The 27,002-nt window shown below is 36.4% G+C and overlaps 1 protein-coding gene across 1 annotated transcript in view; it reads right to left on the bottom strand.

The window, feature by feature from the left end:
* STAP1 (signal transducing adaptor family member 1) overlaps positions 1 to 26,979 on the bottom strand; it is a 33,265-nt gene extending 6,286 nt beyond the window's left edge. Inside the window, exons 1-6 of the mRNA XM_005681655.3 lie at positions 25,243 to 26,979; positions 16,906 to 16,977; positions 11,108 to 11,221; positions 9,035 to 9,091; positions 5,437 to 5,609; positions 3,642 to 3,770 (exon numbers count right to left, since the gene is read on the bottom strand). Coding sequence (XP_005681712.1) covers positions 3,642 to 3,770; positions 5,437 to 5,609; positions 9,035 to 9,091; positions 11,108 to 11,221; positions 16,906 to 16,977; positions 25,243 to 25,362 — 665 coding nt within the window. The 5' untranslated portion in view covers positions 25,363 to 26,979. The remainder of the gene's footprint in view (positions 1 to 3,641; positions 3,771 to 5,436; positions 5,610 to 9,034; positions 9,092 to 11,107; positions 11,222 to 16,905; positions 16,978 to 25,242) is intronic.

Raw genomic sequence — 27,002 nt, 5'->3', positions numbered from 1 at the left:
CCAAAGCCTTTGACTGTGTGGATCACAATAAACTGTGGAAAATTCTGAAAGAGACGGGAATACCAGACCACCTAACCTGCCTCTTGAAAAATCTGTATGCAGATCAAGAAGCAACAGTTAGAACAGGACATGTAACAACAGACTGGTTCCAAATAGGAAAAGGAGTATGTCAAGGCTGTATATTGTTACCCTGCTTATTTAACTTCTATGCAGAGTACATCATGAGAAACGCTGGACTGGAAGAAACACAAGCTGGAATCAAAATTGCCAGGAGAAATATCAATAACCTCAGATATGCAGATGACACCACCCTTATGGCAGAAAGTGAAGAGGAACTAAAAAGCCTCTTGATGAAAGTGAAAGAGGAGAGCGAAAAAGTTGGCTTAAAACTCAACATTCAGAAAACGAAGATCATGGCATCTGGTCCCATCACTTCATGGGAAATAGATGGGGAAACAGTGGAAACAGTGTCAGACTTTATTTTTTTGGGCTCCAAAATCACTGCAGATGGTGATTGCAGCCATGAAATTAAAAGACGCTTACTCCTTGAAAGAAAAGTGATGACCAACCTAGATAGCATATTCAAAAGCAGAGACATTACTTTGCCAACTAAGGTCCATCTAGTCAAGGCTATGGTTTTTCCTGTGGTCATGTATGGATGTGATAGTTGGACTGTGAAGAAGGCTGAGCGCCAAAGAATTGATGCTTTTGAAGTGTGGTGTTGGAGAAGACTTGAGAGTCCCTTGGATTGCAAGGAGATCCAACCAGTCCATTCTGAAGGAGATCAACCCTGGGATTTCTTTGGAAGGAATGATGCTGAAGCTGAAACTCCAGTACTTTGGCCACCTCATGCGAAGAGTTGACTCATTGAAAAAGACTCTGATGCTGGGAGGGATTGGGGGCAGGAGGAGAAGGGGACGACAGAGGATGAGATGGCTGGATGGCATCACTGACTCGATGGCCGTGAGTCTGAGTGAACTCCAGGAGATGGTGATGAACAGGGAGGCCTGGCGTGCTGCAATTCATGGGGTCGCAGAGAGTTGGACACGACTGAGCAACTGAACTGAACTGAACTGAAGTCACTTGAGTTTTTACTTATTTCAGACCTGTGCTTTGCTTGCATATTTTGTTTTTCCAAAGGAATAAAGGGATAGGAAGGAAAAAAAAAAAAAAAACTAGACTGTTAAATTTACTCTACTGAGGTGTCCTGATTTTAACCTCATAAAAGAAGTAACTGTCTTTTAAAAAAGAATGTGTGGTCTTAAGTGTGGCTATAAAATCTTAGCTTCTGACCCCAAATTTTGCAGAGGAATGAATTTGGGGTAAATATTTTCTATTGCTTTCTTGCTAATGGCTTCCAAAAGAGTTTATACTTCTAACTTGCCATGTACTCATAACAGTTCTGAGAAACCAAAACCAAACTGTGACGCTTGTAAGAATAGCTTTATGTCTTATGAATTCACACATCACTGGGCTGAGTGAAGGTGGATGATATCTTATGTCAAGAGAGGAGTCACCTCATAAGTTACCATTGAATGACTTTTGTTTCTTCCTGAGAACTATAATCTTTCCCCCCACAGTTGGCTTATTTACAGATAGATATAATTTTACTTTCAAGTATGGCTTTGTAAACCAACTTGTCCTTTTCAGCTAGCATTTTATCAGACACAGGGGTCTAAACTTGGCATGGCTGAAAGAACATTTCTCCTACAACTTGCAAGAGAGTAAATTGGTTTTGTGGGTAACACGGGTGCTTCCTAATAGTCTAGATTTCTGCCAAAGTCTTTACATTAAGTGCTACAATCTAACAGGCTTAACTTCTATTGCTTTCCTTTAAAATTAGATGACCTGTTAAACAAGATATTAAATCCAGGCATCCTAAAAGACTTATTTTGAGACATTAGAGAACACATATCTTACATCATAGATATATCTGGCTCTTAAGGAATACTTGTGCAAAAACAGTGAAAATTTTTCATAGGCACTTTCATCAAGTATAAACTATTCCCAAAGCCTAAATACCACATACTGATTCTTATGTTAAAATACTCTGCTTTGACTATTCTACCTTACTCCTTGTTTTCTAGATAGCAACTTTTCTTGAGAGTGGAGAGAAAATCAGTTTTATGAAATGTTATAAGTTCTTATGACCATCAGCTATACAAGCATGAATTTCTGTATGAATTTAAATTAGAAGTATGTTTACTAAAATTAAACTTAGGTAATTTGGATATAAACTCCTTTGCCAGACTTTTTCTAATGAGGTTAAATGTAACTTAAATATAATATGAATGAAAACTCACATTAAATCCATATCCTAAGAATAGAAACTCATTGCATTCGGTTACAACCCATATTTACAACAGAAAACTCTGTTCTTTCTCATAGCTCACTCATATGGAAAATGCAAATTGAAAGTTGGGCTAATTTAGACCACTCTAAAAAAGATCTTGCTACAGTCTCTGAAGAGCCATTAGATCTCAGGATTTTGTTCCTTTCATGCAGAATGGCAGCACAGGGTTCATATGTAAATGAATCAAACACTCAACCTAACCAAGAGTATAAAAGAAAAAAATTAATCACTTACATGATCTAATTTAACTTTCAAATAGTTAGATTATATTTCTCTTTTAAAAAGTCTGTGAGATAAAGTTTTTTGCTAAATAAGAATTTTTCAAATTTTTAATATTTTATTTAGAAAACCTTAAGATGACAGAATAAAATCCAACAATAAATGTGCAGTACTATATTAAAAATTTATAAAATATTATTGAAGAGCATTAAAGATGAGTTAAATATTGACCTACAAGAGGACAAAATCTCCAAGTAACAATATGGACTAATCCAAAAGTATGTCCTCAGGGTAAACATGAAGCTGTAGGTTGGTGAGAATCATACATCATTTCTTTAAAGCTTAAAAACATGAAACAATGCTGTGTGATAATTGAGGGACAAACACATGGAGAAAGAGAGAGTAACTCAGAGTGTGCACCTTCCAAGGACTGGTTGGGGGTGGGGAGTGCATTTGGAGAGAGGTGGACAGATATGGAGTGTTTGACTGGTCACAGCTAGGATTTGAAATATTTCAGTCGCAGCTTCAGATTCGATGCTAACAATTCTAAGCTCTATGCCAAGTTCATGAACTGCTGGAGAAGGGCCAGGACCTGTCTCTACTTTCTCCCACACCCCCAACCTGAGAGTTGGCTCCTAGGTAAGAATGGCTCCATCCAGTCACTGGCTTGATCAGATGCTACACAGGTAAGAGACAGTCTCAAGAGCCACCACACCATGGACCTGGGTTTAGCTTTGTGACTTAGGGCATCCCTTACACCAGGGATTTTGTTCACTGCTGTATGCTCAGTATCTAGAGTATCACTTGGCTTATAGTTGCTCAATATTTCTTGAAATGAGTGAATGAATAATAGAACTATATCCAGGATCAAAGTAATTTGTTCACTGTTCTTCCCTACTATAAATACTAGTTTTGACTAGCATTGTTTATATAATATTCCCTCCCTATTGTGTTCACATGTTTATCCCCAGTGAAGCACACAGCAGATGCAGATCTGAACTTGTATGACTGCTTTCTAAAGTGATAATCATGTTTTTAACAATTCCATACATTTTAAAATTAAACATACTCTATCTCCTGCCGGATGGTGATGGAGTAATTTCTGCTGTCACTGCCAGGCCTCAGGATCATATTTCCCATGGAAGGGTTCTTCTCGAGCATCTCAGTTGCTTCTTTCCGGGACACTGAGTAAAAACATCTACAGAGGTGAGATTAAAAAAAAATGTTTTTAACTGATGAAGATCATTACTTGAAAAGATGCTACTAAAATTATTCTTAAGAACTACAGTTATTAACTTTTATTACCATTTCCAGTTTTATTATTACAGTTAATGTGATATAATTACTATTATTACAAGCCTGTGCCACTGGGAGTATGTGGATATAATACTTAAGGCACTGCTTCCTTCATTCCTCCAAAGCCTTTATTTTTAAACAATGAAGACATGAAGAGTTATCTACTGATCAGTATATATTTACCGTTACCAATTGAAAGTCTAAGATAACAATATATTTCCAGTTTCAGTTTATAATAAGCTCTTAGATAAATAATAATTGTTGGTGGTTTCTTTACAGGGATACAAAGCATATATATAGTATAGCATAGGAAGTCTGCTATACTGCTACATCTGCTGAGGACAGCCTGGATGGGAGGGGAGTCTGAGGGAGAATGAATACATGTATATGTATGGCTGAGTCCCTTTGCTGTCAACCTAAAACTATCACAATGTTGTTAATCAGCTGTACCCCAATACAAAATTCAAAGTTATAAAAAGAAAAAATATATATATATATATATATATACACATATAGTTTGTTTTGTTGTATGATCTCTTTTAAATAACATAATTAAGGGTTTGTCTGAATTCACTCCTTTGGTATAATATGGGTTTTAATGGCATTGGTAGCATTTTTATGTGTAAAATTTTGTAGAAAGCACTTGAATTCTTTTGGACTTATAGTAAATATTGTAGTCACTGAAAAGTCTGATTTTTCAACAGAAAAAAAGTTTAACTCATAAGCAATACACCAAGAGACTGAAAAAGTGTTTCTGAGAGGTGGGACAAGGAGTGAGTTTAATCTTCTTTTTATTTATCTGCAATAAACATGTATTATGTTTCATTGAGCAAAAAAAAAAAGAAAAAGAAGCAGTCTATGTGACTTTTAACCTATTAATCCTGGTTTCAGCTAAGAGAATGGCTAGCAGTTTTCAGTGGTTGTAGTACAATTGGAATACATGTCAGAACCTGATGTCAAAGATGGTACCAGGACAAGTTTCATTGACAAGAAAACCTAAACTCCAGAGTTCACAGTCTTAGTCACACTTTCAACAATATAAGAAGTTAAAAAACTAATGTAGACTGTTACTGATGTTAGGATGTTCTGTACCTTTTCATCTCCAATAACACTTTGCCCATTTCACATGGTGTCTTCCTCAAAGTACAAGCTCAAGACTAGTCACTGATTGACCCATTGAGGTAAACGTTCAGGTAGCTTGAATCTTTGGTCCAATTTCCTGATAGAAACTCAGTCAATCATAGAGTTTCATAGTGAAAAAACATCTTTTCCTTCCTTCTACATAGAATTTTTATTTAGGTTTTTTCTTTGGAAAAAAAATATCTATTTAGTCTAAAGGTGTGGGTGGAAGGGGATTTCCTCTGTGGTAAGAAACTTAGTTCAAGTCTGCATTTTGTTGATACAACATTGAAGAGGAAATGTGGCTTGAACTCAAGAGCTCAGAGATATACTGTATATCCATAAGACAGTTATTGTTCCTGGTTTAATGAGTCCAGTGACTAGCTGTCCTTGATAACTAGAAACTTTTAACAACCTAATAAGTAAACTGGAGTTCATGGTGCACTTACGCTGGCATAGGGTTCAGTACATCCTCATAATCTTCAAATGGTTGCTTCCCTTTTTCTGGAGATGAGCTTGGTGTCCGCTCTGTCTCAATCCTCCTTTTCTTTTCTTTCTCTAGGACTTCATGCAGTCTAATTACTTGCCCAGGAAGGAGTGACACATGTAGGGGAACTGACAGCTGAAACCAATTAAAGGAGTAGGCAAACAAGAAAGGCAGCCAAGTAACTAACTGGTTTTAGCAAAGATGAGCCTGTTCTGGTCCTAGAAGCTTCAGTTACCTAACAGAGATGGAAGGAGAGGATCATGAATAGAGGATCTTAGTGTCTTAGAACTGCCTCTAAACCAACTAGTTTCTTCTTCCAAGAAACATTCCTTTTGGTCTAGTCCAAAATGAAGTGTACCTGGCACTACAAGCTGATTCAAGTTACAACAAATCTCTCATTTTTTTATTCTGAGCTCACTGGATGTCACTGCCAGGGAAGGCCCAGAGCACATGCAAGTTGCCCAGCTGTCCCAAAGGTAACCTGGAAAGGTAACCCCAAAGGTAACCCCAGCCATATGGCAAATGGGTTGAGAGAAATATTTGTTAAATGACTGAGAATCAGCAATCAGAGATCCATATTTTTGATGTATTTGTGTTTATATTTTGAATTTTCACTCATACGTTAGAATTATGATACTGCTCTACCTACTAAGGTTTTTTAATAACTTGTTTTTAATAGCTTTTCTAGAATGTGTTTGGATTGAGTCATCTATATTCACCTTAGCTATATGCATACCCCTGATTTAGACTTCATTATGACCAGCTATGTACTCTTGAAAGATATCATCTAAATGGTAGAATGTTTTTCTTTATGTGAAACTACCTAGCCTAAATAGTCAGCTGTGTCAGATTATCATTTTGAGCTCCAGAGTAGGGTACACACTTTCCAGGGTGTGTATAAGAAAGTTCTTTGGAGTGTGGGAAGAAAACACTAGAACTTCATTTTCTGTTTACACATTATCTAATGAATCTTAAAGAGTATTCTTCTGAATAACTAATAATCAGTAAGGCATTCCCTTATATATCAATCCAGAAAAAAGAATGAGGAAAAACTGATGAAATGGCTGTCCCTTATTAATTGCCTGTTATGCCCCAAGCATCATGCTATTGTAAATCCTCACAGCAATGCTACAAGATAGACATTGCTATTCCTACTTTACAAATTAAAGGAAAAAAAAAAGGTTCAGAAAGATTAAATAACTAGTCCAGTGTCATATAGCTAGAAAGTTGAGGAGCCAGGATTAAAACTCCAGTTTAATTAATTCAAAAGCAATGTCTCTGCACTTTCAACTATAGACTATGTTCCTGAAACTTTTACTAAAGTTGCCCTAACGACAGTATGGTATGAATGTACACACAGAGTGACCTGGGAACATTGTGCACAACTGGTGGCTCAGTGGTAAAGAATCCGCTTGCAATACAGGAGGAGACGTAGGTTTGATCCCTGGGTTGGGAAGATCTGGAGGAGGAAATGGCAACCCACTCCAGTATTCTTGCTTGGAAAATCCCATGGAGAGAAGAGCCTGGAGGGCTACAGTCCATGGGGTCACAAGAGTCAGACATGGCTTAGCAACTAAACCACTACCATAGAGCACATTTGAGGCAAACTGTCACCTTTTGAAAGTTCACATGAATTTTATTTTAATTCTGCACATTTTAATTAAAAAAAATGCTTTTTATCCTTCCAGTCCAGTCCAGTTCAGTCACTCAGTTGTGTCTGACTCTTGGCGACCCCATGAATCGCAGCACATCAAGCCTCCCTGTCCATCAGGGAGTTCACTCAGACTCATGTCCATCGAGTCAGTGATGCCATCCAGCCATCTCTGCCTCTGTTGTCCCCTTCTCCTCCTGCCCCCAATCCCTCCCAGCATCAGAGTCTTTTTCCAATGAGCCAACTCTTCGCCTTTTTATCCTTACCCCAGGGGAAAAACTAAAAAAAAATATTTTGTGCCAAAACGTCAAATATAGTATTCTAGGAAAAATATAACCCAAGTTTTTTCCTAGTAGTTTTATATTCCTTGATACCTAACCACATACCTTTGGGATATTGTACTCCAGTATAAGAAGTGCCAGACCACACACACAATAGTGACTTTCCACAACAGAGGGAAGGGATGCAGTTCCCCAAAGAGTTTCTCCCCTCCCCTCAAGTCAATACTGCTGTTACATCTCTAACAATCCTACTTTTCTAGCTTTCTGTGACTTTCCTATGTGGTAGTTGAACCTCCAACTTTTATTTGTTTTTGGCTGAAAGTGCAGTGCTTATTTCATGTGAATGTAAAGCCTTTACTTAGAAACTAACTTTGGATAAAGTCTGTCTTTATCTGACCCTAACACACATGGGAAGTTTTCACGTCCTCTAAGAGTGTTAGAAAACATGGTGCCCTTTAGGGAATTGGTTTTCAAAGTACCTCATATTTCTTAGTGGATTTATTTAAAATAATGGTATTTCTCTTGCTGCAACAGTTGACTATAACTGTTCATAGGTAGATCTTACTGTTTGTCTCAGATAAGATGCCACAGAGTTGAACAGATAAGCTTCCCTTTGTCTTAAGACTAACTAAAAAAATGTTGAAAGGTCACTTTTCATTTTGATAATCTGTCCCTGTCATCAGTTCAGTTCAGTCGCTCAGTCGTGTCCGACTCTCTGCGACCCCATGAATTGCAGCGCGCCAGGCCTCCCTGTCCATCACCAACTCCCGGAGTTCACTCAGACTCACGTCCATCGAGTACGTGATGCCATCCAGCCATCTCATCCTCTGTCGTCCCCTTCTCCTCCTGCCCCCAATCCCTCCCAGCATCAGAGTCTTTTCCAATGAGTCAACTCTTCACATGAAGTGGCCAAAGTACTGGAGTTTCAGCTTTAGCATCATTCCTTCCAAAGAAATCCCTGTCATATTGCCTATGTTATTCATAAAATCTGGGTCTTCCCAGTGGTAAAGAATCTGCCTGACAATGCAGGAGACAACAGAAACACGGGTTCCATCTCTAGATTGGGAAGACTCCCTGGAATGGGAAATGGTACCCCACTCTAGTATTCTTGCCTGGAAAATTCCATGAACAAAGGAACCTGGCAGGCTACAGTCCACAGGGCTGCAAAAAGTCAGATGTAGCTGAGCAACTGAGCACAGCACATAAATAAAATCCATCTCTGCATTTTATAAATATGTATTAAATGAATAAAAAGGAGATGGAAAATACTTTAGAAGATGCCATGTAGCTCTGAATATCAGAATACACAAAGGACCACTGTGTCCAGAGGATAAAACTGAAAAGTAGATCTCCCTGACCACCTATTATTCACCAGCTAGAATCATTGCCCTGTTGATTTTCTTCATAAAGGTTATCACAATTTTAAATTTTCTTGTTTGTTTTCTTGCTTATTTTCTCCTTTTCATTCACCCACTAAAAATAAAAATTTCATGAGTAAGTGTAAAGGTTTATATCTGTACTTTTCAATTACTATAACATCAATCCCTTCAGTCATCATGGCTCATAGTAAGTGTTCAGTCAGTAAATATTTGTAGAATGAGTGAGTCAATCAAAAATGTCCTTCCTACCTCTGTTACTGTAAGAATGAAGCCTCTCCATTCTTCCCCACTTTCTGTATTCTCTGTCTAAAGATGAAGACAAAAACAGGTAAGGACAAAGAGGGAAAGACATGAATGACTATGAACATTAATACTTTTGTTAACTTAGAATAACATTAGAATTTCACATGACTGTTTTATAAGACCCCAAATATGTAAGCCCTCAAAACCCAGTAAGATTGACAAAATGCATAGTCTTCTATTGAAGCACAAAGTTTTAAAAGTCAAGTATTTTTTAAACCACTTAAAATCAGTTAAGCAATAATTCAATTTCCTTTTTGCTTAGAACCATTATTGTGTATTTGTTATGAAATATTTCCATGCCATTTTCTTTTGTCAGAAGACAGAAGTACATAGCTTTAATTTGCTTGCTTATTAAACAAGTAAAATTGCACATATTTATTTAATTTGAAAAAATGTCAGTGTTAGCACACTTATTTCTGCAGTTGTCAGTTCACAGTTACTCCCCCTACTGATATTTAACACTGATTGGCTTTAAGTTTGAGGCAACCAAGTAGTAAGTTACCTTAAAAGCTTCCAGTTCTTAGCTCTAAATATTACTGATACAGCCAACATTTATTAAGTGCTTATTATTAAGTGTCAGCTACTGTTCTAAGCATTTCAGGTATATTAACTGATTTAGTCATGGCAATTGTGCAAAAAAATGACTTTTTAAAAAATTTTCATTTTACAGATTTATTCATTTAACAGATACTCATTGAGTGTCTTTAAGTGCTAGGCACTTTTATATACTAGTTTACACCTAAGACTAAAACAAAACTCCTTATTCTCAGAAAGTTTAGGGTCTAGTAAGGAATAAATAATAAACATAATTGTGAGTAAATGTTTTAACTTCAAGTGGAAATAAATAAGAAAATAAAAAGTAGAGCAAGTTTAAGAGAGATTGGGAACACCATTAGTGGTGAGGGGAGAGGGAAAACAGCAATTTTAATAAAGTGGCCCAGGTAGGACTCAGTAAGAGGGTTACATCTGAGTTAAGACTTACTTCTGGATGAAGAAACCAAGGCAATGAAGAGGTTAAGTAAGTTGCCTATAATTACACACTAACAAATGAAACAACCAGAGTTCAAATCTGGGCATCTGACTCCAAGGTTATACTCTAAATGCCACATCAGAATTATCCAGGGAGCTTGCTTAAAACGCAGATTCAGAGACTTGGGAATGCGACCTCACATTTCCTGAGTACAAGTGATTTCTGGTACACTGAAGCTAAAGGACCAGCGCTTTGAAGATTAAATCCAACTGCATCTTATTCAATTGCAAGTTAATTCTCTATGTTGCAGTTGTCGGTTGACTTTTCACTGGCTCACTTTCAATGTCAATTCAAGAATAAAAACCTTTTCCTATATAGGTACTGTTATACAGTGGTAAGTTTAACAAACATCTCTGCCTTTGTAGAGTTTAGAGTTTTACAAGATTAAGTCCATATTTCACAAATTGAGTATATATAACAATTCTCATTCATTTTTCTAATGGTTCTTTATAGCTTTTGTTTTCTGATCCAGTATCACACTTTGCATTTAGTTGTTCTGACTTCATAGTCTTCATAAATGTGAACAGGTGTCCAGTATTTCTCTGGCTTTTCTTACACTGGTATTCTTGATTAACATAGGCCATTTACGTAGCAGAATGTCTCTCAGTTTGTGAAATATGAGTTTGTCTACTTCAGTGGTTCCAAACATATATCATGTTGGACATGTCTCAGAATCATCTGGGAACTCAGTGAATGCTGAGTTCTTAGATGCCAATTCAAGAGCAACTATCTAAAAACACCAGGTGAGATGGATTTCTGACTTTGCCAGAGGACAGAAGTATATGGTTTCAGTGTGCTTGTATACTAAACAGGGAATGTGCCCTTTCAAATCCTTATTTAGAAAACTGTGGTTCTTGGCAAAAGACAAGAAATGTTAACAAAATATAGGACTTGATGTGCCTCACATAATTCCTCTTTAATTCCTTTTAACATTTTGAAGAAGTGAATGCTATTTATGACTTGTTTTAGACTAATTTCTTCTCACTCACCTTCAATTGTACGTCCTCTTTTGGCAAAACAAGGGTGAATTTTACGCAGTTCTTTTCAGTTGAATTCTGATCAGTAAGGCATGTAAGGTCTATTATATCTAACTTGTCAACATACTGCAAAGATAAAGGGAAATCTGATTAAATTACTTCATAAGTAATATATATTGATATTAATTCTAGCAGGAAGAAAAATAAATAATATCTTCATTTCAACTTGTTTGTACTTGCCATGGTATCCTGGCTTTCAGCTGTGCGTGGCACCCCTTCCCAACTCAGAGGCACTGGAAAATGTATTATGTGGTGGTGAACTCATACTTGCGAAAGCCAGTTGAGAAATGTTCAGGAATTTTGCAAGCCAATTGTTAAGCATAACCATTATTGAAAATTAAATTATATAAACATAAAATAAAATAAGTCATATTAGCAACAAAGGTAATTAAAATTCAAAACTCCTGTTTTCCTAGTTATATTACTGTCCAATTGGCCAAAATGTTTGTTCAAGTTTTTCATGTTTACAGAAAAATGTGAAAGAACTTTTTTGGCCAACCCTTATATATAGCAGGAGAAGGCAATGGCACCCCACTCCAGTACTCTTGCCTGGGAAATCCCTGGTAGGCTTCAGTCCATGGGGTCGTGAACAGTTGGACACGACTGAGCGGCTTCACTTTCACTTTTCACTTTCATGCACTGGAGAAGGAAATGGCAACCCACTCCAGTGTTTTTGCCTGGAGAATCCCAGGGACGGGGGAGCCTGTGGGCTGCCATCTCTGGGGTCACAAAGAGTCGGACACAACTGAAGCGATGCAGCATCAGCAATATATAGCATTCTCTGTACTCTTGTATTTACTTATATCTTTATTTCTATGTAGTGAAAATGCTATAAACGTACTGTGACGATGTGCTGCTGCACCTTTCTTTCCAACCCCATGTACAGTGAAATAATATTGATAGGGTGAAATTAGTCATGGTGGGAGTTTTTACACCATGAAAATTGGCAAACCTTACTGGTGGCTCAGCAGTAAAGAATCTGCCTGCAGTGCCGGAGACTCAGGTTCAATCCTGGGTTGGGAAGATCCCCTGGAGAAGGAAATGGCAGCCCACTATAGTATTCTTGCCTGGAAAATCCCATGGACAGAGGAAACTGGTGGGATACAGTCCATGGTGTTTCAAAAGAGTCAGACATAACTGAGCGACTAAACAACAAATTAAGGTTTGATTTAGGTTTTATTTTGTTAATTGTCCAAGGGGCCTACAAACTTTTTCTACGAAGGCTAAATAGGATATGTTTTAGGCTTTGTGGTCCATATACTTTTGTTGCAAATGCTTGTTTTTTTAAACAACACTTTAAAAATGTGAAAAATATTCTTAGCTCATAGACTATACAAAAACAGGCCATAGGCTAAATTTAGCTCAAAGACCACAGTTTGCTGATCTAAACTTCAGAAAATGAAGGGGAAAATGTCAGCACTGCAGATGAAATTTTAAAGTTTGCTGTCTCTCAAGCTTTTTCATTGTAAACAGAACAAAAAATGACAAAATATTCTTCCATAATTCTAAAATCATTATCTCACTCAACAAAGATGTTGCTCACATCATTGACAAATGGGTGACATTCTTACATACATAATTATTGCTTTGCTTGCCTCCTACTCATTAATGTAAACATAAACATTGGCCAACATTCATGTCAAATATAATATTTAGTGACAATAAAAATATTAGGGAAACAGCAGATTGGAAAACAACTCCATTTGTCAAATCATAATTAAATAATAATTGGCTACAGATACAGGTTCAAAAAAATCAGTGAAAGTATTCTGTGAGAATTAATTGCCTATATGGAAGTTAATAAAGAGTATGTATTTTACTTTTTAAGTATGTATTACACATTCTCTGTATCGGTAATACTCTAATAAATATATATGTTCATATATAATTTTTCCTGTTAAGCCATTGTTCAGCATTTACCAAATGCTGCTGGTTCAGTTCAGTCACTCAGTTGTGTTAAGACTCTTTGCAACTCCATGGACTACAGCATGCCAGGCTTCCCTGTCCTTCACTGTCTTCCAGAGTTTTCTCAAACTCATGTCCACTGAATCAGTAATGCCACTGAACCATCTCATCCTTTGTCACTCCTCTCCCTGCCCTCAATCTTTCCCAGTATCAGGATCTTTTCCATTGAGTCACTCTTTGCATCAGGTGGCCAAAGTGTTAGAGCTTCAGCTTCAGCATCAGTCTTCAAATGAATATTCAGGATTGACATGCTGCTGGTTATAAGGATCCTATTAAGACACTTCTATCTTATTCTAGTATAATAAAAACATTCCTTCTGAGCAGTTGGTCTATGTGGCCTGGTCTGAATCCGGCTGACGAGATGTGCTCTGCAATGTCTGAAAGATTACTACCATCTCTAATCTTATTAGGTATTATTATATTAGTTATAATTTTTGCTGAATCCCCCTCATTCTTGACTTCTTTTTATATCCTTTACTTTCCTCTCTGTTGTGCCCAATATAACTTATTTTATTATATTCTTTTAAGTATACTTATTCTTGTTTTCTGACTAAGGTAAGGCATAAAAATAAGGAAATGAATTTTTTTCCAGAGTTATTCCTGTATTGATATGGTTGAGGGTAAGTCTGGGTTGATCTATTTATCTTCAATGAACAAAAAAACAATTAAAAATAGAAGCGGAAGTATAAGGGAAGGGGGACAAAATTTTTAAATTACACAGAATCTTTTTCTGATAAATTATCTAAAGCTAAAGGAGGAAGCAACAGAGGAAGAAATGGTGCAGTTAGATAAAGTATCATAAGCTTATCTACTGATTAGAAGAAAGGAGTCTATCTTTTGTTTTTAATTGTAGTATTGAAAGACCCTTAGTGGCCATCTGTCTAATCTAGCTGCCCTCTGATGCTTGAATCTCCCCCAGCGTATTCCTCCATGCAGCCATCCAGCCTGTGTTGGAACATCTTGAACAACATGAAACTTACATCCTCCGCAGCTCTGCCTGTGGCAAGGTTTTTCTTGTATTAAGCTAGTTTTTCCCTAGACAACTTCCATCCATGGGAACTAGTCCCTCTTCCCTGGAATAACACTAAACAGATTCAGTGACTCTTTCACATGACCCCCGACAGTCTTTCAAATATTTAAAGGCAGCTTTAAATTCTTCCCTTCTTCTTCTTCGATCACTCAGTTGTGTCTGACTCTGTGACCCCATGGACAAGCCAGGCTTCCCTTCACCATTTCCTAAAGTTTGCTCAAACTCATGTCAGTTGAGTCGATGATGCCATCAAACTCTCTCATCCTCTGTTGCCCGCTTCTCCCTCTGCCTTTAACCTTTCCCAGCATCAGGATGTTTTCTACTGAGTCAGCTCTTTGTATCAGGTGGCCAAAGTATTGGAGCTTCAGCTTCAGCATTAGTCTTTCCAATGAATATTCAGGACTGATTTCCTTTAGGATTGACTAGTTTATCTCCTTGCTGTCCAAAGGACTCTCCAGAGTCTTCTCCAACATCACAGTTTGAAGGCATCAGTTATTTGGCACTCAGCCTTTTTTATTGTCTAACTCACATCTGTACATGACTACTGGAAAAACCATAGTGTTCACTATATGGACCTTTGTCAGCAAAATAATGTCTCTGCTTTTTAATACACTTTCTAGATTTGTCATTGCTTTTATTCCCTTCTTACAGGCTAAGTATCTACAGATCTCATTTGTTCTATCTCTGTGCTTTCTCCTAAACTATCACTGAAAAAATTCCTCAAAAGTCTGCATCCTCTTTTAACAAGCAATTCCACAGAATTTCATTATTCCACAGTCTCTTCATGGGTCATGGTTAAGAATGCTGGCTCAAGAAAAAGATCTGGTTATACTCCTTGCATTAGCTTTCTGGTCATGTGTAAGTTTTTTAATCTTAAATTTGACAGTTCTCATCTAGAAAGTTGGGATTAAAATAGTACCCACTCTTTAGGGTGGTTGTGAAAATTAAATGAGATAATACATGTAAAATGCTTAAATGCTTACTATATGCCAGCTACTCTCAAGTCTTTAGACTCTTTAGTCCTTTTATTTACTATTGCCTTTAACTTGGGTGGGGGTGGGGGGACTTTATGAGATGGGCTACTGTTTCCATCCTAATTTTGATTTGAAACTGATTATGTTGGAGATCTTTCGTTTGCTCCTCTAGAGTCACTTTTATTCCTTCACCATCTAACACTGTGCACCAGGAGCAGGAACTCTCTGGACAAGATGAAGGGCTTCCTTCACCTCTGACTTCTGTTGGGCTGGAACACTGGTGAACACTGATGAACACTGGCAGGAGATCAAAGCAACAAGGAGAGTGAGAGCAGATGTTTATTACTCTGTACAATTGCTTCCTCTGTCAAAGATCACATTCTTTTCAAGGCAGTCTTCCGCTCTCTCAGTTCTCTCCTCTTTCCTCTCCTCATGGGTGTGGTAATGGGGCACTGTTACAGAGCCTCAGGTTCTGTACTATCCTTTGTGGTTTTCCTACTTCCTCTCCACTACTTTGAATATAGTATCTTCATTAAACTGTCTTTTAATTACCTAATTTGTTTCCTACCAGTACCCTATCTGATATACTGAGACACAGAGGGATTAGGTAAATAGCCCAAGATCCCAAAATGGCACTATGAACAGGAGCAGGGCTGGGAAAAAACCCCGGTAGTCTACCTAAAGACCATATACCAATCACTAAGTTGTACCTCTGTTGCCATGGAGTAAGTAAATAGTAACTATTAACTCTCTCACATATGTGTATTGTACAAGGTTTAGGCCAAGGTCTTTTATTTTCACTGACATCAGTGGGAATTTGGAGACAAGACAGAGAAATTTTGTTAAAATTTATTTTATGGTATTTAAAAACACTTTTATATAAATCTTATCTCTATCCAGAAATCTGGTGAAAGATGACCATTTTAAGTTTGTTTTCTGTTTGTTTTCTGTTTGTTTACTGTTTGTTTGCTTACTATTATTAATGGTGCTGAAATGCCTGCAGGTAAGATACATCACACAGACACTTTTTCTGTATCTTTCATTCAATCTAGTCATGTGATAACCATGTTCTAGAAGTGTGGGCTACTGTATCCCTGGTCTAAAATATTTATATTGTTATTGGATTATAAAATCTCATAAGCATAGCATTCCAAGGTAGGCATGCATTTGCTACTAAATGCTACATTTTATTTGTGGAAAAAAATGAAATGTGCCATTTTCAATTTTTTGTGGATAAATTGAAATATAAATCGATTATTTAGAATTAATACAAATAAATAATCTCAGAATTTCTTTATTGTTATCCTCATGATTGAGCTCTTCAAAGTCCTGTCTTATGAGGTTTGTTTGTGTCTTTCTAGAAAATTTAAATTGTGGCATACTCTATGTTACTAGGCTTTGGGATCATCTAGTTCCCTTCAGATTATAAATACATGCTACAGCAAGACCAAAAGTAGGGGAAATTAAAGCCATCACTTGGTAGTAGGCAATTTGAATCCAGATGTTTAGCTAAAATTTTCACTTCTCAACCAAGTTTTTGTTATCAGGCTCAGAAAGAAAAGAATGCAAAGTTAAAAACATGAGTTAATACCTTCTGAGTTGCCCAGGAAATTTTTTACCATGGATCACAGATATAAATGTTCTTATTTCAATTGGTTATATTAGCACATCTTTACTTTCAGAAGGCAGAAAATGAATAACAGACAAGAATGAATAATAGAATACTATATGACAAGTATTTATTGGAAAAAAAATTGAATCAGCTGAACATGTCTACTTACTGTTGTACTTTTTTTGTCAGTGTAAAAGAAAAGTGTAGTTCCTCTCAACTCTGTCCAGTAATGCTTATACTCCTGGAGGAAAGAAATTGTAACCATTATTTCATTATGTATACTCAACTATTTTCCTGTTGATATTTCCCTGTGTAACTTTCTTAATTTCTGTGTGATATATGATTCTTCTTTATCCTGAGATAAATAACCTGCTTTTATGGCTTAATTTTACATTTAATTCCTCCAATAAATCCTTCACAAATTTTAGTATGTGGCATGTAGTAGGAATGTAATCTGATTTGTATTTAAATATGTTATTTTCCAAAACTTTCCTCATTGATTCAAGACTCAACTTTCTGTGCAGTTTCAATGAAAGCTTACACCTGTAATCAAGGGATCAGGTTAGAACAAAGCATTTTATGTCTACCTTCCAAGACAGTTGAAAGGATTGAATGAATTAAAACACATAGATCACTTAGCATAGTACATGGCTCATAGTTTAGGTTCAATAAATATAATATATTTATATAGATCAAGGAAATACAAGCAATTGATAATGATAAAAATAACACAATCAAAGCTGAAATTTGAATTCACATTCATGTGCTTAACATTTCATAATTAACATATTCACTTTATTGTGAGTTCTATAGAAAAACAATTTTTTTTAAGTTTAAAATATTTAAGTAGTCTAGTAAGGCTCTTGACCAAGTGAAAGGCTATTTAGATAAGAACTTAACATTCTATGAAGAGTGGCTGTATTACAAAAGAATGGCAAGCATGGTAGTTGGGGGGGAGTGGTTAAAGAATTAAAAAAAAAAATCCTAAACACTTACCTTTATACCCAGCTCTTTGCAAAAATATGTTTTGAAAAATACCAGTTAGTTTTATGAACATGTTGATCTTTCCTTGCTTTAGGGTTTACTAAGCTGGGTTTTCAGATGTTAGATTATCTTGACTTATATGGAGGATCAGTGTAACAAAATCAAATAAGGAATTTTTTTCTTTTGCTTATAAATGTGAAGACACTCTTACATGTTATGGTATTTTGTATCTCGTTAATAATGACATAGCATTTGCCTTTTTCTGATCAGCAAAACATTGGTCACTTCTTCAGAATTTATATACTTAATTTTCTCAAATAATGGGGACACTATAACCCATCTTGCTTTAATTTTCCTTGGCTCTCAGAAAGCTCAAGATTAAATTGATTCTGAATTACAGCAACCACCTTTCTCATGGTCTTAACAGAACTATTTTCTCACTTTGTCTTTATGGCTGATAAGGTGCTATATTAGCTTTTCCTGTATATCAAGCCACCCTAAAACTTAGTGGACTAAAACAGCAAGCATTTTCTATCTCTCCTCATCCTGTGGCTGACTGATGATACTTTGGGTCCAGGTATACTTGGCTATGACTTAATGGTCTAGGATGCCCTCATTCACTTGCTTGGGGTCTTGGCTGGGACTGTAAAATGACTGAGTGTGTTAGTATAAGAAATATATTTAGTCTTTGTTCCCGAGTTCCTGGTATAGAGATCCTAAAACACTTGGAATTTCCTAATAGAAGTGTTTTTGTTACTCCTAGTGAACCCCTTTACATCGTATCAGAATTTTTACTAATGTGGTAGTTTAAGATGGGGCCCCTAGATAGCTTCAGGATGGGTCTAGTCACCAAAAGAACAAATAATTAGAGGGTTGGAGCTTTAAGCCCTACCTACCAACCTCTAAGAAGGAAGAGGTTAAGCTTTATAAAAACTCTTGAATGACGAGATTTAATAAGCTTCCATATGCCAAAGGGGTAGTATACCTCATCTCCACAGAGACCGTAACACGCATGCTTTGGATCCTTCCAGACCTCGACCTCTTCATCTAGATGTTCATTTGTTTCCCTTTTCAGCAAATGTAAGCAGTGTTTTCCTGAATTCTGTGAGCCATTCTAGTAAATTGTCAAATCTTGGGAAAGGGTCCTGGGAACCATGATTTATAGCCAGTCAGTGAGAAGGACAGGAGATCTGGGACTTGGGGCTAGTGGTTGAAGTAGGAGATAGTTTCGTGGGACTCAGCTGTTAATTAAGCTGTAGGGTCTTCGCTAAATTTGAGTAGGTAATTCGTATCAGAATTGAACTGAATTGTTGAACACCCAGTTGATATCCAAGAGAATCAGAGAATTGGTTCTGGGGGCTCGAAACCACCCCACTGAAACAACTGGAATCACACTCCATGCAGTCTCATCTTCCAGTCAGCAAGCAGCCTAGACTTGTTCCCGTGCTGGCAGAAGGAATGCCCAGGGACAAGAGAGGGCAAAACCCAAAGTGCAAGTAGTGCCTGATTCTCTGCTTTTGTCACATTTATCAAAGCATGACCCAATCTAGATTCAAGAGGCAGGAAAATAGACTCAGTCTCTATGGAAGGAGCAGAAAAGTCACATTTCCAAAGGGAGTGTATACAGTGAGGAATGAACAAACTGATGGTAGTCCTGCAGCAACCTACATCAGGGGCAGAGATAGAACTTGGAGCACAGTTTCTCTGTCCAAGTCTTGTGCTCTTTCTTCTTCATCCTACCTCTCAACACAGAGTGGGCTATAACATAATGTAACAAACTTGCTGGTGCTTCCTGAACCAATAACTGAAGACCAAAGAAAAGAACAATTCCAAAGGGCATAGGATTGATGTTATCAGCCAATAGATGGTCCCCAAAGGAGCAACTGTAAAACTGTGCAAAGAGATTTTTCCTCTTGTCTGAAATCCAGATGCCAGTATATACCTGACACATCTTGGAGTCAAGCAGTTTAATAAGGCAACAGAATAAACCTTAATTTCAGCCCCCATCAGAAGTCTTTTATTTCCTTATTTTCACATAGGATGAAAAAAAAGGGCATTGAAGTAACCCTTTGCCTGGTATCTCTGCTGCTTTCGTTCGCCCTCCAGTCTATCCTGAATGGTACTGCTAGAATTACTCCTCTGCAGAGAGTAGGACTGAGTATCTAAGAGGTAAGTCTGGGAGACAGGGTCCTCAGCAGAGAGGATGTTCTGCTCTGTTCCTGCCACGTGGCAGAGGGTCTCCAAGAGGGATAGGCAGAGGTTCATTCCATGGTGGGGGAACTAATAGCTCATATGCAGCAACTAAGAGTTTGTACGCTTCAACTAAAAAAAAATCCCGTATTCCGAAGGAAGATTGAGGATCCCACGTGCTGCAACTAAGACCCAAGACAGCCAAATCAATTTAAAAAAAAATCCTAAAGGCTACTTAAATCTGGGGTAAAGTGTCAACACAATTTTAGCCTTGAGTCTAATCCATATATTGATAGAATTTATTAATAAGAGTAACATTCTTTCCACATGGTAATTGGCATGGGTGTGTAACAGTGGTGGCATCTAAAAATCTCTAAAATAGATCTCTTTCAATGGGATTCTGTACAAGAAGAAATTTTGTAAACTAGAATAATGGAATTCATTGTAATTCCTATATGAAATCATGCTTTCATACGGTCTTAAGTAAAGAGATAGAAAACTGCATTGAGAAATTTGGTTTCAAAAGTTGCTAACCTATACTGTCTGCTATCAGCCCAGTGTTCTGTAAACACTGTGAAAGTATATTGTCACTCTGTTGAAAGACTACTTGAATTTTCTCAGAATTGACTTGAGATTAAATAATAAAACAATTCAGTTTTATTGTGGAGCTTTAAAAAAAATCATATCTCTCTTTTTAAGGCTTTTACATTCTGCTCTAATAGGAAGTCTCTTAATGCAAGGAGCAAGTCAAGGATACATGATATTTTGGAACTATGATGGGGGTGAGGAAGTGGGGAGGAGTTTGGAATATAGGCATATTGGTTAGAGAATTGAATCACAGGTTGTGTAGTTTTACTGAAGTATGGCATCTAAGATCAAGGCCAAACCCGATTTTATGATTCCTGGAGGAAAAGAAAACAAGAGAAAAGCCTGTATGAAAGTCTACCACTCTGTTAATCTTCTTAATTAGCCTCATCAGTATTAACCTACCATAAGATAGAAAAACTAAAATCAGTAACAGCAGTCAAAGTTTATTGCATTCCCTCTATATATACATGCATACATGCATCTATGCTTCTGAGAAAAATTATAGAGGTGTTCAGTCATGAGAGAATGGTATGAATTGCAGAGTTAATTAAAGAAACATGGGAGCATTACTGATAAATAAACATAGGTTTTTAGAAAGGATAAAGGAGGGTTTATTAAATGAGGGAAGAATTAAGAACAAAAGACACTGAGTTGAAAAAAAGGCAGCCAGGAGGAAAAGGAAGATTATAAATATCAGTGGGCTCTGTGAACACCAACCATAGCCACAAACCTAAGAATACTTCTAATTTACATTCGGTATGCAGAGAACTGCAGGTCATAGTCTTGATTTAGTTTCTGAGAAGTGCTCCTGGAAACTACTATAATTTAAGTCATCTATAAATATCAATTGTAATGACCAACATATAGGTATATATTTATATCTACAGAGGTAACATAAATATTTTAAAAATTAAATTTGAAGGACCTGTTTTTGAATTAAATACATTTAATACAAGATGTCTTATTTTTAAGCAGTCACGTGTTCAGTTGCTGAAGTAAAAAATACTGAAATGGGCCTTTTGAATTTATCACTAGCTTCATTATCATTAGATGACCTTGTATTTAGGGTCTAATGTGACTATTATTTTCATTCATTAAGCAGTGTTTTTGAAAGTCTACTGAGCTTACTGTTGAGCTCAGTGTGATGAAGAATCTAGTGATTAGACATCCCCAATCTTGAAAAACCCAATAAATGGGTTTTTTTTTTTTTTGAAAGGCAGCATGATGTCAAGTGCTTTGCAATAAAATCCCAGCTGGGCTCTTTATGGTGAGGCACTTTGAACACAAACTCTGTGAGCAACAATTCACCCATCTTGAAGTGGATAAAATTATTTCTACCCAGAAAAATTACTATAAGGACCAGAGAAACAAGACATTAAGAGCCTAACATATCTCCCATGTCAACACCTCAAGAAAATATACTCATATAGTCCATTTGATCATCACAGCAACCCATTCAGTTATACAAGAGAGTAACTGTCCATTTTACAAAACAGGAAACAGATGAAAAGATATGAGGGATTGCCTAAGTTCTACAGGAGGACTGATACATCTCCTGGCACCCAGGACTCTTTTTTCATTGATGTGACTACTAAAATAGGTGACAGTGCAAATCCAGTAAAGTTCCTCTCTATCCCCTGTCCCCAATAAAAAGTTCCTTCCTTTTTTTCTCTTGTGAGTGAATAAAGGTTCTTTGCTTAAGAACGTTGTATAGTAGTCTACAAAGCGTGGCACTAAACCCCGGAAGCATGTAAGATGATCTCATTGGGGAAGAAACTTTTAGAATATCTCTATTTCATTTATTTCATCTTTCTTAATTCTTTTCTTGCATATAGTCAGTCATTTTTTGGACTTAGTACAGGAGCACACCATAATTTCTAAACTAATATTCTTATGTTAGAGATCTACGTTCAAAATATTTTCTTGAAAGGAGTGTGTTACTTTAAAAATTTGGAAAGCACTAGCACAGAGAACTTTTTGAGAGCACAGCCAAGTCCTAAAATTTTTCTAAATGAATTAGTGGCAGTTGGAGGACTAGTGAGAGAAATGTTACTTTGAAGCTATTTTAATGGTCATATTCTATGTTCAGGCTAATAAAACATATTACATATCATTGTTTTAATTTGAACACATCACAGTTTGAAGAAACTGAGATGTTACCCAAATTCTCTCTTATTTTCAAATAGTTCCCCCAAAATAAGAATTTTGTACATTTCTAAAAGCTGTGATGACATGGATATCTCATTGTAGCACCTAATGGCTTTTATTCGGAGAAGGCAATGGCAACCCACTCCAGTACTCTTGCCTGGAAAATCCCATGGACAGAGGAGCCTGGTAGGCTGCAGTCCATGGGGTTGCTAGGAGTCGGACACGACTGAGTGACTTCACTTTCACTTTTCACTTTCATGCATTGGAGAAGGAAATGGCAACCCACTCCAGTGTTCTTGCCTGGAGGATCCCAGGGACAGGGGAGCCTGGTGGGCTGCCATCTATGGGGTCGCACAGAGTTGGACACAACTGAAGCGACTTGGCAGCAGCAGCAGAAATGGCTTTTATTATCTAATATATCTAATCATCCAGAATTCTAGTGTTGTGGGTTAAGTAAATTTTCCCACATTTTCACCATAAAAATTATGTACTTTTATGGGTTCTTGACCTCGGATCCATGGAACTCTTGGTATTGTGGTTAAAATGGTATATGTTGGCACATTTTCTTAAGGGCAAATCTCCTTAATTCTTAAAAGTGCCCCTGTTAAAGAAGACCTTCTATATACCTTTGGTTCACCTCCCTTTCAAAAATTCTTTGGCACTATGCTGCCACTTGTTTAGAAATCCCAGTATTCTCCTTAACTTTCTCTCGATGCTTCTGTTTTCAAGCAATCTAATTATCACCATGGCCCTCCTTTGAGCGGGATTAAAAACTGATTTTCGTATGTTAATAAGAATGTGATAGATAATAAAATAGAAGGAGAATGAATCTAATCTCTAGTATGAGGCAGATGTTTTATATTTGTTATCCCTTTAATCCTTGAAACCACCTTGTTAGTAGACATTACTGTCATTCTCTTGCTCCCTTCTCTCTGATGTATAAGTAAAAGTTACTTTACTATGAATTCAAGTGGAAGCATAAATTAATTTCCTCCAAAACATTTGCACCTATAGTTTATTCTTTCCATTTCAAAGTATGCTTTCTAAGAAAAGTTAGACTGGCATTCGGGTAAGTGAAGTGAGTCATCACTTCTGACTAACCTAACCCTCACGAAGGTAGGGGTTTGTATTTTATTCATATTCTCTGAAACTGAGTGTGATGTTTGGTGCATAGGAAACACACAATAAACACTACTTAAATGAATGAATTGATTAAGCACTGACTGTATCCCAGGCATTATACCTTGAGAGGTAAGTCATATTCTCTCCATTTTATAGTTGAGGAAATTTAGTCTCAAGGAAATTAAGTAACGTGTATAAAATCACAGAATATAAGTGGCAAAACCATTAGGTAAAGACATGTTTTACTGACACTCTAAAATCCTTGTTTTTTCTACTATCCAGACCAATGGAATGCCCTTTTTAAACACTAAAGGGAACCCAGTACCAGAAACAGTCATTACAAAGTCTTTGGAAAAATTTCAATAGACAAGTTTAAATTATAGTCTAAACATTTCTTTTTCCCAACTCCCCTTTCCTGGCATGTAACTGACAGATATTACTAATTCATGTTAATACCCATAACAGAATACAAATTACCATGTCTTTCCTCTCCAATATTAAATGATCTGATTATATATACAAGAAATATGATTGTGCTGCTACAGATATTTTTACATACACAAATTTTCTGTAAGCATTAATAAATCCTCAGAAAATATATTTTTGTTATTAAACATTTCTTAAGGCATTTCTCAAAAACCTAATTTTTTTCTAGCTTCAGTTAATGTTAACATTTCATAAAATTTGACCTAAGTTAATTATTTCTTTTTTCTTTAGTCACAGACACTTCTGTGTTTATGTCTTATTCATTTCAAATTATCCACAATTAGTATTTCAAAAGCACTGATTTTAATTAATTATGTTTTCATTTTTATGTTTAAAAAAATACAGAGTGCTTTGTGAATTTTCTTAGAGTGAATGTATTTATGTAGCTTAGTGTACACCTACCCATAGAGCACCCTAAGTATCATCTTTTAAAATCACTATCTTGAAAGTGTCTTAGAACATATAACTAACTATACAGAATCTTAAACATTGTCAAGTTTATCAGTCTCAATTTTTTCAAAAGTTTATCATAAAAAATAATTTGATCATTATTTAAAAACTTCAATCAAACAGAATAGGAGCAGAAGTTTTAATTTCAGGAATAGTATAATTTTATCTTAATAGTACGTGTCATCATGGAAGCATAGTAGTACATGCAGAGAAAATATATACCAAACATTTTATCTTCTAAGCTAAACTTTTCTGTGATGTTTAAATACATTTTTTGGAAATTTAGGAATTTTTTTTATATTAGTGACTTAACATTAGAATCTTATATTATTATACATAATACTCATATATATGCACATGTGAGTTCAAGCCATATGTTGTATTTAAATTATGCAAATTGGGATCATATTTCTTACTTCAGGAAAGAAGGTTCAATTTTAGCAGAAACAAGAAGGCCCTTGTTTCATCATGTCACCATAAAATAAATTTTATATTAAGACAGAAGCTTCTAGTTTAATATGATCATCTGTGGACTTACCTGGTATTCTGACCGCTTAACTAATAAAAAACCTTCAAAGTACAAGGGTAGAGCAGTAATCTTTGACCTTTCTTGGAAGATCTTGCGAGGGGCTGGTTTCGGGGGCTTCTTAGCCATCATACCCTCTCGTTGGTGTGTGGTTAGTTTCAACTTTATCCAGTTTCAGACAAAATGAGATCTCCTTTGTGTGAGAGGAAAGGGCAACTGTTCAAAGAGGAAGTCCCAGCTATGAGTTTAAACCACCAATAGGACACACATGCACACTTTTTTTTCTTTACTTTTTGTGAGGTAAGAAAGAACAGGCGTAGACCAACTTTGATAGGGTAATCTCTCAGGAACCTACATGTGTTTAGACTTAAATAGCAAAATAAACAGAAAAGTAATATCACCAGAGGATGAAGAGAACAGATGTGGAGATTATGGACTTTCAAGGAGACATCAAGGTCATGTTTGTTTTCTCCCACCTTTTTTGTTTGTTGCTGCCCGTTTTTGTCCTGAGAAGACATAACTTGAATTAGTTCCACTTCATTAAAAATTACTTAGTAGGATAACTATATTAATACTATTTCTGTTTTAGGTATAGCTGGTCTTCTATCCAGATTCTACATGGATTGAATTGACTATACATAGAAAATTTTAGAAAAAAATTTCAGAAACTTCTAAAAGGCAAAACTTGAATTTCCCATGTTTTGAAAACTTTTCATATATTGTATTAAGTATAATAAATAACTGAGATATAAAGTATACAAGAGGGTTTTGTAGGTTATATGCCAATGCTCTGCTATTTTATATAAGAAACTTGAGCATTCAAGGATTTTGGTGTCTGTGGGGGTCCTGGAACTGATCACCTACTGATAGCAAGGGAGGACTGCATTTCAGAACTGAACTTTGTTTAAATTTTTAGAAAAATGGTGCTATTTATCCCATGCCCGTTTTGATGGTTCACTAAATGTAAACTGCAGTTATGGGAATGTGATATTTTTTACTTCTTTGTTAATCAATATTTTGAGTTGGTCATTTACCAGTGGATATTTGGCAAAATATGTCTGGAAGAGAAAGCTGTAAATTTTCAAGCTTATATTTTGTTCTTTTTTCTTTCTAAGCAGAGGATCACTGGTGCTATGATGCATAGATGAGGTATGGCTACTAGTAAGATTTATAGAGCTACACTGAGGCCCAAATGCATCAATTATTTGTTTGTGGAAAATGCTCCTTGAGAGACTGGATTTGGTACAGTACTGTGCAAAGAATGATGGGAGAGAGGAACACAGGAAGGAAATCTGGTTTGTTTTGCAGGGGTCTTGAAAGGTTCCACCATTTGCTGTTTCACGCTTAGCATTGTTACAGAGTTGCTTGAGGTCTAGAATGCAGCCCTGAGCATTCTTCCCTGTTAGACTAGCCTATTCTCATCAGTCAAAGCAATGCAGGAATCTACAATCTGAGCCTCCTTTGCTAATGGAAAGACCATGTGGTTTTCCCCACCAGTATGGTTCCATTGGATCTTCAGCTGTAGGTGTGAGGAATCAGACTGTCTACAAAATGAGGTATGATGAAATAAAATTCCTATTTTATAGCCAGACAAGAAAAATTTAAACATAAAATGTTTCTCTTCCCACTTGGGCCTCTTCTCTCCCCTTCAGTGTGTTCAGTATTGTGTATCTGCATTAATCAGGCCTCCCTGGGAGATAACCTTCCTTTTCAATCTGGTAAGGAGGTGTGATGACCCACCACTTGCTTTGTACTGGCATGTGTAAACTGTC

The sequence above is a fragment of the Capra hircus genome, chromosome 6 (assembly GCF_001704415.2).
Source record: "Capra hircus breed San Clemente chromosome 6, ASM170441v1, whole genome shotgun sequence".
Classification (NCBI taxonomy): Eukaryota; Metazoa; Chordata; class Mammalia; order Artiodactyla; family Bovidae; genus Capra; species Capra hircus.
This window is presented reverse-complemented; position numbering and strand designations above follow the sequence as displayed.